We start from the raw sequence: 14,809 nt of genomic DNA on the forward strand, positions 1-14,809 counted from the left end.
CCGCTGGAACCGGTCGACAAGCTTGTCCTCTGCACGTTCTGTGCCTTCATTTGACCCTGGCGGCCTGTGCTGCGAGCAAAGTGGCCCCAGGGAGGACTGGACCCACATGGGCTGAGCAACGCCAAGGACGGCTGCCAGGGCGGGAGCAGACAGGGCTCCGGAGGTGCCTCTCGGGGGTACACGGGGCGGGAGCTCCAGGAACCCAAGCCACCAGCCCCGGGAAGCTTCCTGGATGACACGAGCTCCTGTGCCCTCCAGGGTGTGGACTCTGGGAACCCTGCACGATGGAAAGCAGAACGAGAGCCTGCTTGGAAAACGGGGAATCCAGTACTGGAGTCTGGAGGCCGCAGAAAAGTACGAAACGCACTGAGGGCGAAATTTCAGGGAGCACAAGAAAAAGTAGGAAGGAAGCGGACTTGGCCCAATGGATGGGGCATCCGCCTACCACATGGGAGGTCCAAGGTTCAAATCCCAGGCTTTCTTGACCCGTGTGGAGCTGGCCCATGCGCAGTGCTGATGCGCGCAAGGAGTGCCGTGCCACGCAGGGGTGTCCCCCGCGTAGGGGAGCCCCATGCGCAAGGAGTGCGCCCCATAAGGAGAGCAGCCCGGTAGGAAAGGAAGTGCAGCCTACCCAGGAATGGTGCCGCCCACACGGAGAGCTGACACAAAATGATGCAACAAAAAGAAACATGGATTCTTTGTGCCGCTGAGAAGGATAGAAGTGGTCACAGAAGAACACACAGCGAATGGACACAGAGCAGACAACTGGGGGGCGGGAGGAAGGGGAGAGAAATAAAAAATAAGTCTTTAAAGAAAAAAAAAAAGAACAAGTAGGACTGGCTGTCCGCAGCGTGGAAGCGAAGTGGGCAGCGTCTCCCCTGGGCGGGAGAGGGTGGGAGGGGGTGGGAGGGGCAGGCTCAGGCCCCCATTTAAGGGGTGTCTCCCCTGGCAGGGCCGGAGCAGAGCCCAAGGGAGGGCTGCGAGGACACAGTGAGGGCCCGGTGACGCTGTGGCCTCCGTGGGGGCCGTCACTCCGTGCAAACCCGAGGTTTCTGGTCACACCTGGCAGTACCTGCTGCCTCCTAACCTGAGCTGCTCCTGTGCGCCCACCCCCCTCGCGCCTCACGCCTGCACGGAGGGGAGGCTGTGGGTAGCCTCTGGATCTGAGGCGCACGAGTCCGGCGTCCTCCCAGCACGGCCGCTGCCCCCTGGGCACAGGCGCCTGCAGCAGCCCTGGGCTGGTTCCCGTCGGCAGCCCGGGGAAGTCTGTCCAGCCGGCCCCAGGAGACCCGCTGGGCCGGGGGCGGCGCCGGCCGCCATTTCCACGGGAATTTAACACGGGTTATTGCTGGGCAGCGGGCGCAGCACGGCGGCTGAGCGCCTGCTTCCCACGCACGAGGCACTGGGCTCCATCCTTGGAGAAGAAGACAGGTCCCTCCTCGTGAGCTCTTCATCTCTCCCCAGCAGGATTCCCGCGTCCTCGGTCCGTCCCACGTGTCCTAACTGAGGGCACCGGGGTGGAAGGAGCCGTGGCGCCCTCTACGCTCCATCCTGGGGTCTCTACGGCCCCCCGTGACAGGACACGGACCCCTGGGGTGGGCCCAAGGCCCCACGCCCACAGGTGTGTCGCTAAGGGGCCACGTTTACTCATCAGCTCATACGGTAAATCCAGCGGGGAGAGAACCGGCCGACCGGGGACGGCGGCCGCTCCGGGGAAAGCCAAGTCAGGGAGGGCGCACGGCCGGCGCTCCTCGCCACGCAGCCTCTGGGGGGAAGAGGCGTCAGCGCAGCAGCTTGTCGTTGAGCTCGATGACGTCGCGGGCGAAGCTGCCGGCGCCCACGAAGTCGCCGGCGATGATGTTGGTGCAGCCGGCGCCGGGCCCCGGCCGCTGCTCGCGGACCCAGGCGCCCAGGTGCGGCAGGTGGGGCAGCGTCAGCGTCTCGAGGGACGCGGCCGGGTGCGCCAGCACGTACGTGAGGTTCTCCGTGAGGTTGATGCCCGCCACGAACAGCTCGTCTGAAAAGAGAGGGCGCGGTCACGCGGCGCTCGGGCCCCCACGCTCCTCGCCTGCCCGCTTTGCACGGCGTCCCGGGAGCGAGGGCACGCAGCGCTCAGCGGGGACGCCAAACCGCGGCTGGCTCCCACGAGCGGGCGCCGAGGCCCACCCGAGAGGTGTCCCTGGGCGCGGAGCCTGTCGTCTGTGGTCCAAGCCCCTTGGCAGGTGTGGTGGGGACCCTGGGGCGGGAGAACCCCAGGACTGCCAGAGCGGCCTCAGTGCAACCACGCGGCCGAACCAGGGAGGCAGGCGGAGGCTGGAGAGGAGCGCCAAGAGGGATGGGATCTGGACAGCAGGGAGCTGCAGCCCAGGGAAGATGCGGCCGCCAGGAGCTGGATGAGGCAGGGAGCGGGGCCTGGGCTGGACGAGGCAGGGAGCGGGCCCTGGGGGCTGGACGAGGCAGGGAGTGGGGCCTGGGGGCTGGACGAGGCAGGGAGCGGCCTGGGGGCTGGACGAGGCAGGGAGCAGGACCTGGGGGCTGGACGAGGCAGGGAGCGGGCCAGGGGGCTGGACGAGTCAGGGAGCAGGGCCAGGGGGCTGGACGAGTCAGGGAGCAGGGCCAGGGGGCTGGACGAGGCAGGGAGCGGGGCCAGGGGATGGACGAGGCAGGGAGAAGGTCTGGGGGATGGACGAGGCGGGGAGCGGGGCCAGGGGGCTGGACGAGGCGGGGAGCGGGGCCTGGGGGCTGGACGAGGCAGGGAGCGGGCCCTGGGGGCTGGACGAGGCGGGGAGTGGGCCCTGGGGGCTGGATGAGGCAGGGAGAAGGCCTGGGGGATGGACGAGGCGGGGAGCGGGGCCAGGGGGATGGACGAGGCGGGGAGCGGGGCCTGGGGGCTGGACGAGGCAGGGAGCGGGCCCTGGGGGCTGGACGAGGCGGGGAGTGGGCCCTGGGGGCTGGATGAGGCAGGGAGCGGGCCCTGGGGGCTGGACGAGGCAGGGAGGGGGCCCTGGGGGCTGGACAAGGCAGGGAGCGGGGCCAGGGGGCTGGACGAGGCAGGGAGGGGGCCCTGGGGGCTGGACGAGGCAGGGAGAGGGGCCTGGGCTGGACGAGGCAGGGGGCAGGACCTGGGGGCTGGACAAGCAGGGAGCAGGGCCTGGGCTGGACGAGGCAGGGAGAGGGGCCTGGGCTGGACGAGGCAGGGGGCGGGACCTGGGGGCTGGACAAGCAGGGAGCGGGGCCTGGGGTCACCAGGGGCTGGACGAGGCAGGGAGCAGAGCCCCTGCTCCAATCAGCAGCCCGGCTGCAGCAGTCAAGTCACGTGGTGGCAAAATGCCTGCACGTTTCCAGCACGTTTGGCAGGTGGTGTCGGTGAGCGCAGCTTGCTTTGTTTAGGAAATCACTGCCAGGTGGCGCTGGCCCCCAGAGAAGGCTGTGTGTCCCCGAGGGAGCGGCTAACCGTGGTGGGACGCGCCGAGCCACGAACGCAGCCCCACTCAGCCGCTGATCCACGGACCCACGGGCGCTGGTCCCCTGACCGCGCATGGACTCCCAAACCAGTGGCCGTTCCTGCTCATCCAGCCATGGCCACAAAAGAGCAAAAGCAGCCCAGAGAAGCCTCAGAAACAGGATAGGTTCCTGGAGGCCGGAGGCTGGCGTCAGCGGGCACAGAGGACGGAGGGAGGCCCCCAGGGCTGGCCTGAGGGGCGAGTCAGCCGACCACTGCCAGTGCTCACCGCCTGGAGCGACTGGACAGAAGGACCTGGAGGAGAAGGCGGGGCCTGTGCAGAGCCGCCCCCGGCCTGCCTGCGGCCAGAGTCCAGGACGGCCGGTGGCCGGTGAGGCAGCAGCTCTAGCTGTGTCTCGATTCAGGCATTTCAGAGCCTCAGAACTATAAGCTTCTACCCTAATAAACTCCCTAAAAAGAGGAAGATCTAGAAGGAAACCGGCTCAGGCTGAGGAAAGCCAAGCATACGGAGGCTAAACGTCCTCGCGGCGTCAGAGCCCCCGGCCCGCGGGGCGGTCGCCCCGAGGGGCCGAGCTGGCCAGAGCCCTGGAGGGTGGGTGCAGAGCTGCTGGTGACTTGGCAAGGCAGGGAGTGGTCCAGCGAGGGCGCACATGCCAAATGGGGGCCACGCAGCCCTTTGGGAAGGAAGCTCAAACTAATAAGAACGCCACATTTGAGAGGGCGCCAAGGGCGCGTGAGCTGAGCGCAGCTCCCGGCACCGCCACGCCTCGGGCTAGCACTCGGCTTCTCAGGGGAGGGGGCAGCCGTGCTTCCTGCTTCCCGGGCTGCCGTGAAGATTTTATGATCGGTACGTAAAGCAGGGCGGGTGCCCGGCACGTACCAACATCCAATAAGCACCAGTGGATCTCCACGTCCAGTGCACGTGCAGCGAAATAGAACGTGAGCAGAAGCAGCTCGCTGCACGCGGCACGTTCAGGCCCTGCTCTCGCACTGCGCCCTCACAAGCCAGCACCTCCAGAGGGGGGCCTGGGGTGCACCTGGGGTCAGAGGAGGTTTCACTCTATATGCCTCAGTATAGATTTTATGTGTACATGCGTATATGTACATGCTACTGTGTTTGTACATGAATATGTATTTTCATGCATGTATGTATGTGCATATTTGTATGTGCATGAGCAGTTTATATATGTGTATATGTAGATGCACATGTACAGGCGTATACGAGTAAATGGGCACATGCACAAGTGTGTATATATGTAAATGTATGTGAACATGTGTGTTTGGGTGCACGTGGGTATATGTAGGCATGGTACATGTATATATGTGTGTACATGTGCATGTGCATACGTGTGTGAATGTGAACGTGTAGGCTTAGGTGTCTGTGCATATATGTATATGCACGTGTACCTGTATATGTATGTATATTTAGGGAGAAATGTACGCGCCCCCACACAGCAGAGCCTGCACTGCCCTCTGCGCCCTCCCGCCTGAGAACGCAGCGCAGCCACCTGCCCTCTGCGCCCTCCCGCCCGAGAACGCAGCGCAGCCACCTGCCCTCTGCGCCCTCCCGCCCGAGAACGCAGTGCAGCCACCTGGGCGTCCGGAGCTCTTCATGGACTCCAGGTAGCCGATGAGCTTGTCGGCCTTCACCTTGTTCCCCCACCAGTACGGGATGCCGGGCCACAGCTCCGGGTGCCTGCGCACGGCGCACTCGTCCTCGTAGGAGACAATGACCTGGCGGCCGGCCACCCACAGCTGGCGCAGCGTCGGCACGTCCTGGAAGGCAGAGCAGCGGGGAGGGGTGGGCGCGGGCCGGGCATCGGGGGCGGGTGCCCGGGCAGCATCGGCGTTTTTCTTTGAAATCACAACCCACACGTGGAAACACCTGTGCTAACTCCCTCGTTAGTGACGTACTAATGGGGCTGATCTCGTCCCCGCCAAGGAGACGAGACGCCAGCCGTGGGTGGCCCTTGCTTCCAGCATCAGAATGCGGGGACACTTTCTCAACAGGCCGTGAGCTTCACTGGAAAGACCTGCAGCGACCCCAGTGCCGCGTCCGACCTTGGGCCTGAAAGCAGCTGCGACCAGAGAGCCCCTGCGAGAAGGGCTGTTCAACGGCTCCTGACCCCAGAGCTAACTCAGGAGCCCACGGGAGACGGCCAAGCAGGAACGACAGCCAGAGAGCCCCTGCAAGAAGGGCTGTTCAACCCAGAGCTAACTCAGGAGCCCACAGGAGACAGCCAAGCAGGAACGACAGCCAGAGAGCCCCTGCGAGAAGGGCTGTTCAACCCAGAGCTAACTCAGGAGCCCACAGGGGATGGTCCAGCAGGAACAACAGCCCCCCCCAAAGCCTGGGACGGCAGCGCCCCCCCTCACCCCTCGGGGACACAGCATGTCCCCAAAGATGTTCCTGAGGCAGGTGACCAGGTACTCGTGCAGCTCCGGGGTCATTCCTTCGAAGTTCCTGCAGGCTAAGATGACCACTTCCCGCGGGTGGTTCTCCAGCCACTCGGAAATTTCAGTGAGTGTGTCCTGGGAAGAAGCAGGAGAGAAGGGTTCAGGGATCCCCACAGCACGCGTGGGAGGACAGCACCCCCGTGCTTCTGAGGACGAACACGCGCGCTCGTTCCAGGGCCGCTTGGCCAGTGTGTCACTTGTGCGCCGGGCCCTTGGGGGACACCAGGCTTTGCGGAGGAGGCAGCCCCGGCCACTGGCCTGGGGAGGGCAGCTGAGCCAGGAGCCACGGGGGTGGGCAGCTCAGCCGAGGGGAAAGGAGGGGCAGTTGTCTGGGTAAAGAGGTACATGTATGTGTGTGGGGGCATATACATGCATGTGCACACACGCGTGCATGCATATGTGTATCTGCATACATTTGCGTGCATGTGGGTGCGTGGGCATGTGCATGCACGAGTATACGCGCACATACATGTGTGCCTACAAGTGTGCGGGCATGTACATAGGTATGTGCACATACATACACGCCTATGTGTGCGTGCATGTCAGCCTACATGTGTGCTCATACAGGTCTGTGCATGTCCATGCCTGCCCATGCACACTCAGCAGGGGGCACCGTGCGTGCAAAGGTGCAGGGTCTGGAAGTGGCGGCAGTGTGCAGGCCAGCACAGAGTGCGGCGGGCATGAATCTCCCAGACGTTGCCTCCAGACCACGAGGGTCCCACCGAGCTTGGAAGGAGGACACAGGCCTCAGCTGGCAGGTTTTAAGCAGGACAGTGGCCAGAGCATACATGGACTTTCAAAACGCCCCTCTGGCTGTGGGCTGGAGAATGGAATGAAAAAAGCCTAGACTGGAGTTGGGGAGAAACGGGGACCCACTTTGCAGAACGCAAGAGGTCCTGGGGGAACTCCGGGTGTGCTGCCAGCTCAGGGGCACCTGCGGGGTGGGAGGTGAAGGCGTGCGGTCAGCATCAAGGGATGGGAGGGGAACTCAGGGTCTCCAAGGTAGCCCTCACATCTGCCGGGGCTGGACGCACGCCAGCCTTCTCGGAAAGCAACGCGGCAAGCACGCAGGCCGCCCCTCCCCGGCCCCCACCTCATCTCGGAATCTGCGCGCGCTCGGCGCCTCTCCAACCCGTGCGGGACCAGTGTTGGCCGCAACACGTGGGGCCGTCCCCGTGCTTCCCGCTCCGCTGCTGGGGGACAAGCTCTGAGCAGCCGCGGACCCCGGGCTCGGCCCGGGGAGGCGCGCTCGCCTGGCGGCCAGCATGTCCCACGCACTCCGCCCCGTGTACCTCCACCAGCGCAGTGGTGTATCGGTACCTCCACCAGCGCCTTGGTGTACAGCATGTGCACGAAGTGCAGGTTCTTCTCCGAGCCCTCCAGCATGTGCGCGATGCGCAGGTCCAGGTAGCGCACGCCGGCGTCCAGCTGCTGCGTGACGGGCAGCACCTGTGGGTGGCGGTTGCTCAAAATGCGCGGGGCGCTGGGCACCCCCGAGGGGTCCTGCGGGAGGTGCCACCGCCCCCGGGAGACCCCAGCGGTGCCAGGGAGGGGGCTGCGCTCAGCGGGCGTGCCAGCGTCCAGGAGAGGACTAGGCGTCACACTGGAGCAGGGAAGCAGCTCTGGTGGCCGTGCCTGCGGGAAGGGTCAGCCTCCTCCCGGGCAGGGGCCATTTAGGCCACCAGGGTGGCAGCGGGCAGGACCTCCCCCCTCCTCGTCAGCTCCAGGCGATCCCGGGGCTCCCCATGCCAGACCCAAGCAGGAATGGAAGAAACTGTAGATCCATGTGGAGACAGTGGCCACGGGAGCTGCTCAGGGAGAGGGAGGAAGAGATGAGATGTGGGGCATTTTCAGGACTTGGAGTTGTCCTGGGTGGTGCTGCAGGGACAGATGCTGGACATTGTATGTACTGCCATAATGCACTGAATGGACTGCGGAAGAGTGTATACCCTACCATAACCCGCTGGGTGCACTGGGGGAGAGTGTAAACTACAATGTAAACTATCATCCATGCGGTGCAGCAGTGCTCCAAAATGTATTCACCAAATGCAATGAATGTGCCACAACGATGAAAGAGGTTGTTGATGTGGGAGGACTGGGGGGGGGGGGGGCGGGGGTATATGGGGACCTCACATTTTTTTAATGTAACATTTAAAAGATAGAGAAAAACAAACAAAAACAAAATAACGAAAACAGCAACAACAACCAAGCAGGCCCCAGGCTCAGCAGATGGAGGAAGGAAGACGCCACGCATCCCATAAGTTGTTCTTTACACGTTACGGTGCATCTTTCAGCTGGTGATGTATGTTGCTGCTGGGATTTTTGTTTGCTTTTTAATTAAAAAGTTTTTAGAATTGTGATAACATGCATAACATAAAATTTGCCATTTTAACCATTTTGATTGTACAATTCAGTGGATTTGACACTGCTGTGCAGCCATCACCACCGTCCATTACCAAAGCTTCTTCATCACTCGAAACACAAAGTCCATCCCCGGTAAATGATAAATCCTCACTCCTCCTCCCAGCCCCTAGTAATCTACTTTCCATCTCTGAATTTGCTTATTGTAAATGTGTCATAGAATTGGAACCGTATCTGGTCTTTTGTGTCTGACTTAAGTCACTTGGCATACTTTTTTCAAGGTCCGTTCGGGTGGCACCATGCGTTACTTGTTTTTGTGGCTGAATAATGTTCCGTGGTGTGGATGGAGCACATTTTGTTTCTCCATCATCTGCTGACGGACACTGGGGAGGCTCCATCTTTGGTCAGTTGTGAATATGCGGCTGTGAACGCTGGTATACAGGTACCTGTTCAAGTCCCGCTTTCCTTTCTTTTGGGTCTATGCCTAAAAGAGGGTTTGCCAGATCATATGGTAAATCTATGTTTAAATTTTCAAGGAACGGCCAAACTGTTTTCCACAGTGTATTTTATTATTTTAATATTTGGAGAATGTAGAAAAGTAAAAAAAAGCATAGTGAAATTTACATTTAATTCTAAACCTGCTGCTCAAAAACTTTCAGTGAAACAAGGATTATGTCTTCCCTTTCTGTCTTTTTTCCTAGGCATTTGTGTTACAACATTTAAATTATACTCCAATCTTCCATATTGTAATTCTCTCTGTTAACACCCTCTAGTAGCACAACATTGTGGATGTAATTCCACTGAATTCCACTTAAAATGGTTAAAATGGTGTATTATTGTGACAGTTTGAGTTTTGCGAATCCCAGGAAAAGATTTGTTCTTAAATGCAGCTATTCCTGTTGGCGGCACCCTTTGATTGCATTAGATTCACTTTAGATCACTTGATTAGATGGCTTTTAATTGGGCCTCCGCAGTGAGGCGTGGCTCAGGTTGAGTCTGCCCTCTGGCCGGGTCTTATGTAAATGGAGACAGAGAGAAAGGCTGCCGCGGGGGTGATCCTGCCATGAGAGAGAAAAAGAGAAGCCCCAAGAGGACGGGAGAGGTCCTGGGAGCTGGAACCAGCAGAGCAGAGGCGCAGAAAGAGGCCCCCGAGGGGCTCGGGCCACGGAGCAGCCCACAGCTGAGGAGACAAGCCCTGTGCCCGGGCCCATGCGGCAGGACGCCGGGTCCCCAGCAGCTGACCTCGGGGAGAAAGCGTCTCTGATGGTGCCTGGGTTTGGACATTTCACAGTCTCGAAACTGTAAGATTTCACCCTAAATAAATGCCCTTTATAAAAGCCAATCCAGTTCTGGTACTGGGTTTTGCCCTGTGGCAAAGGAAGACAATTATCTATCTATCATCTCTCTACTATCTATCTATCTATCTATCTATCTATCTATCTATCTATCTATCTATCTATCTATCTATCTATCCATCTATCATCTATCTACTTCTATCTACCTACCTATCTCTCTATGTCATCATCTATTATATCTATATATATCTCATTCTGCCATCTTCCTTTTTACCATCTATTGATCTGTCATCTATCATCTTTCTATCACCTATCGATTCATCTATCATATCTATCATCTATTTGTTGATTGATCTATTATCTATTATCTATGTATCACCTCTCTATTATCTATCTCATCTGCCATCTTCCTTTTTACCATCTATTGATTGATCTATCATCTATCATCTTTCTACCATCTATCGATTGCTCTATCAATCTATCTATTGATTCATCTATCATCTATCTCTATCATCTATCATCTGTGTATCGATTAATCTATCATCTATTGGTTAATCTATCCTCTATCTCTATCTCTATAATATCAATACACTTCACACTTATTTGATGTATGTTTATATATATTCATATGCCATACCCCCTAATAGGAAAGAGGAAAAAACCATCACGGTCCCGGTGCTGGGCCAGTGAGAGAAGGCATCTCCAGATGAGCAGCTCGCAGACCCATCCCTGGGAATAGAGCCCACAAGGACGGGACCCCCTGGGGTCCCCGGGGCGGCTGTGACCTGCTTCCCCGGAGGGTGGGCCCGTCCAAGCCAGCACCTGAGGACAGGGAGCGCCTTGTCCAGTGCTCTGGCACAGGATCCGGTGTCACAGAATGGGACGGGGGCCATGTGGGGTGGCCCCCTCTTCTCCTGCCCACCCCCCACGGAAACCACCCTCCCACGGCTGGCCCAGGGCGCAGGCTGGGCTGAGGGGGCCGCCCTGGACGGGTGCCGTGGCCCTGGGGGACAGCGCCTCCCGCCCTCCAGCCAAGCTCCCCGGGGCCCCTCACCTGCGTGACGGACCACCGCAGCACCACGGGCCGCGTGAGGCAGGGCACGGCCTTGGCCAGGAGCCGCAGCAGCCTGGGCTTCCCGCGGGAGATGGGCGATGTCTTGTCCAGGCTGTAGCTCATCGTGTCGTGGCTGCCTGGAAGCACACAACCGCCGGGCGCCCGTCAGCCCCGCCTCCGCCCACAGCCCTGCAGGGGCCGGCGGGGGCCGCTGCACCCGGAGCTCCGCGGGGAGTGCCCCGAGGACCCCGTCCCCTGGAAGCAAGCCCGCCGGGCGCCCGTCAGCCCCGCCTCCGCCCGCAGCCGCGGAGTGCCCCCGAGCACCCTGTCCCCTGGAAGCACGCCCGCCGGGTGCCCGTCAGCCCCGCCTCTGCCCTCAGCTGCGCAGGGCAGGTGCCCCGAGGACCCCATCCCCTGCAAGTGGGGCCTGCGCAGGTGTCGTGAGGCAGGGAGGGTCCCAGGGGAGGACGCGGCCCGTGGGCCCTGACCCAACGACCAGGGCCCTGAAGGGGCCGGACAGGAGGGGGAGGCCACGGGCCGCTCTGTGGTTCTTCTCATTCCAACCGTGGAGCTAAGGCAGAGTGTACAAGAGACTCGCCAAAACGAGAACACGCAGACACGAGGAAATAGAAAATGAAAGCCTCGACCTTCCGTTCACGATCAAACCAGGCCGTTTAAAAAATCCGCTTCTTTTGCTTAGCGTATCTTCGAAAATATGCCCTATACTGGTAAATATGGAGACTTACTATCATTTTGATGATTGTCCACGCCACTGATGTTTGCATAAAGATCATGTAACTTTTGTGACATTCGCTCTTTAATTTCCCAGTGAGAACCAACATGGCAGCAAATGCCCTGCATGTGTTTTGCACAGCCGTCTGCTGCTGCTTTAGGATTAAATCTCAGAACTGGAGTTTCCGGGCTGAGAGCACAGTGAAGGGCCCCAGGGGCTGCTCCCCCCAGCTCCCAGCCCGCACTGCTTGGTGTTCGGAGCCCCTCGGGCGTCTCCAACGTGCCCAGGGGAAATGGGAATCCTTGTTTAACCTGAATTCCTCCAGGACTGAGGGCTCTGCAGCGTCTCAAACTTCCATGGCCATCTCTGTTTCTCTTTGAAGTCCCGTGTGCCCTCAGGCCATTTTCCTATCATCAGGGAGTCCGTGTTTTCCTCGTGGGCTTATCAGAGCTCTTTCCCACTGAGGAGTCATCCTTGGTGTGGCGTGGACACGGCCGTGGAGTTCAGGAGAGTCTTGGGACGGAGAGGGGCCTGCAGGACAGATGGCCAGCAGGCTTGCGACAACACCGGGGAGGGAGGGCGCTGCGCTGGGGTGGACGCAGGGGGCCGGTGGCTGTGCGCCCGGCAGAGCCCTCAGCCCCGTGGAGAGCTCTCGGGGCGTCCAGCTGGGAGCCTGCAGTGGCCCTCACTCCCGGCACCGCCTGCCTGGCCCCTGGGTGCCCTCTGGGGGACTGGACGAGCCCAGACTCTCAACAGTTCTAGAGCCAGGAGGCTCGCTGGGGGCTGCAGGCTGATGTCAGGGCGTGGGCGCGGCTGCAGGTTCCAGGGAGATTCCGTTTTCTTGCTGTTCCAGCTTCGAGAGGCCCCGCTCCTGGGCTCGTGAACCCGCACCGTCTCCAGGCCCACCTGGAGCATCTTCCAGTCCGGCTCCCTCCACCCGGCCTCCTTCCCTCTTAGGAAGACCCGAGGCACATCCTCTGCAGGACCTCCCACCGCAGGAACCCCAACTCGGTCATGCTTTGCCTCGCGCGGGCGCGTGGTCCCCGGTTCTGGGGATTGGACGTCAGCCAGACTCTGGGCAGGGGACAGCACCCCCCGGAGCCCTCTTCCCCCGTCTTGAACGCTGCTTTATGCAGATCCTCCTCCCTCCCCTCCCTCCCCTCCTTCCTTCCTTCCCCCCCCCCCCCCCCCCCCGCCTCCCTTCCTTCCACTCTCCCTCCCAGATACCAGGGACTGAACCCAGCACCTCATACATGGAAGCAGGCACTCATCCTCTTCCCATGCAGTTGCTCAGCGGGCAAAGGGACGCTTGTATTTAGGTTCCAAGGTTTTCCTTTGGAGCCTCAGCATTTTGGTGTTAGTATCCTGCAGGTAATTGTCCTGGGGAGTCAAACCACAGGGTCTGGCTCCCACATACGCTGACGTGTGTGTCCTGAACGTCGATCGTTTTACTTTTCACATTTTAATATTTAAATATTCTGTAACATAATTTGATGTGAAACGTGTGCGAATGCATCTCTTTAGATTTTCTCCCCACGTTGGTGCATGAGATGTCTCATCACCCAGGGTGGAATTTCTGCCCCGGGTTTGACATGCCTCTCTTTAAAATTATTTTGTTTTGTTTTTTAAGATTTATTTTATTTATTTACCTCTCCCCTCCTCCTCGTTGTTTGCACTTGCTGTGTCTGTCTTCTTTGCTGCTTTAGTGGGCACTGGGAACTGAACCCAGGACCTCCAATGTGCGCGAGACGTGCCTAATTGCTTAGGCCACCTGCATTCTCTACTTTGTTGTGTTTCTCATTGTGTTCTTCCTCCTTGTGTCTCTTGTTGCATCATCTTATTGCATCAGCTTGCCGTGCCTGCCTGTCATGTCAGCTCAATGTGTTCTCTAAGAGGCACCAGGAACCCGCGCTCCCTGCTTTGTTCTGTCTCTCACATGCTTTTCTTGAGTCTCTTGTTGTGTCAGCTTGCTGTGCCTGCCCATGGCACCAGCTCACTGTCTTGCTTGTCCTTTTTAGGAGGCGCCAGAAGCCTCTGCTCCCTCCTTTGGTATGCCTCTCATTATGTTTTTTCTTCTTCTGTTTCTTGTCCTGTCATCTTGCTGCACGAGCTGCCGGCGCCTGCCTGTTGCTCCAGCGCTCTGTCTTCTTTAGGAGGTACCAGGAACCGAACCACGGACCTCCCGTGTGGTAGGCGGGAGCCCAATTGCTTGAGCCACATCCGCTTCCCTTAAAATTGTTAAATTCATTATCGAACTTGATACTCGAGCCATTGGTCTGTGGAACTGTAAATTCTGTTGCCAGCCTGCAGGCCTTTGGTTATTGCAGCTTTATTAAAGTGTATCAGGACTTGGAGAGCAAATTACCCCTTCTTATTACTTTTCAAAACTTTTCTGGATATTCGTAATCTTTTTGAATCCCGATGGATCTTAGGGTTATTCTCCTGGGTTGGAGAAGAGCCTCGCGTGGGGCTCGTGGTAGATTCAGGGAACGGTGTGGGAGAGCGAGGCTGTCGGGCCGAGCCTTGCTTGCCCAGGTTCTCGGGGCGTCTGCTCCCACGCGTGTATCTTCTCTTAGGGTCCTTCGTCGAACGTCACGGTCACCTTCATGTGCGTCCAGCACACGGTGAGACTCCTTTCCAGGCCTTCATATTTTATTGTTGTTCTTACTTTTTCATTTTATTGTCCAGTTGGTAAGTATTGCCACCAAGAGCACATCTAACCTCTCCCAGAGTGTGCCTTTTCTTCACCTCCAAACAGTCTCACCCCTCGCCCTGTAACGTGAACGCTGCCGCAGGTTTCCCTTCCGGCTCTGCCAGTTTGCACCTGCTGGGGCCTCTCGAGCCCTGCAGGCTGCCCCTGGGGCCGTGACCTTGGTGGGGTTGGTGGGCTGTCCCTGCTGTGTGCTCTACAGTCAGGAATGCTTCCCTTGCCAGGTTCTCCTTCAGCCTTTGAGGCAGGGGCAGCGACTCGGCCAGGGGGCCACGGCTCCACAATGTCACCTGAATAAATCCTCAAAGCCGCTCCCAGTTTCCAAAGCGGGCGTTTCAGAAAGGCTCTAAAGAAATAAACAGGCAGTCTCATAGCGGAGGCTCCACCTGAGAAATTACACGTGAAGGTCGGCGGGCGTGGAGGGGGCTGGGGTCCAGAGCACCCAGGCTGACCCCGGACCCATGCCCACCTGCCTGCCTGGGTCTCCCCGGCCCTGCCCCGAGCCACCCTGGGACCCGGCCTTCCACGTTAGGCGCGACATGGATGCGTTCTCTGCAGCTGCTGTAACAAGTTGTGCAAATGGGGGGGCCTAAAACAGCGGCGCTCTATCCTGGCACAGCTGGAGGCCAGAGGCCCGAGCACCGGAGCTGGGCGTCGCTGGACGGGCCTGGCGCTCCCTGCTCTGGAGCCGAGAGGCCCCGCGATGGTTTGATTCAGGCCGATGGCAGGAGGCCGA

The 14,809-nt window shown here is 59.4% G+C and overlaps 1 protein-coding gene across 1 annotated transcript in view; it reads right to left on the reverse strand.

Annotated features, from left to right (window-relative positions):
- Positions 1-670: 670 nt before the first annotated feature.
- Positions 671-14,809, reverse strand: part of PLCXD1 (phosphatidylinositol specific phospholipase C X domain containing 1) — a 21,141-nt gene continuing 7,002 nt past the window's right edge. The window contains exons 3-7 of the mRNA XM_004454705.2: positions 10,631-10,767; positions 7,241-7,369; positions 5,840-5,995; positions 5,056-5,239; positions 671-2,017 (exon numbers count right to left, since the gene is read on the reverse strand). Coding sequence (XP_004454762.2) covers positions 1,782-2,017; positions 5,056-5,239; positions 5,840-5,995; positions 7,241-7,369; positions 10,631-10,767 — 842 coding nt within the window. The 3' untranslated portion in view covers positions 671-1,781. The remainder of the gene's footprint in view (positions 2,018-5,055; positions 5,240-5,839; positions 5,996-7,240; positions 7,370-10,630; positions 10,768-14,809) is intronic.

Source organism: Dasypus novemcinctus, chromosome X (assembly GCF_030445035.2).
Source record: "Dasypus novemcinctus isolate mDasNov1 chromosome X, mDasNov1.1.hap2, whole genome shotgun sequence".
Classification (NCBI taxonomy): Eukaryota; Metazoa; Chordata; class Mammalia; order Cingulata; family Dasypodidae; genus Dasypus; species Dasypus novemcinctus.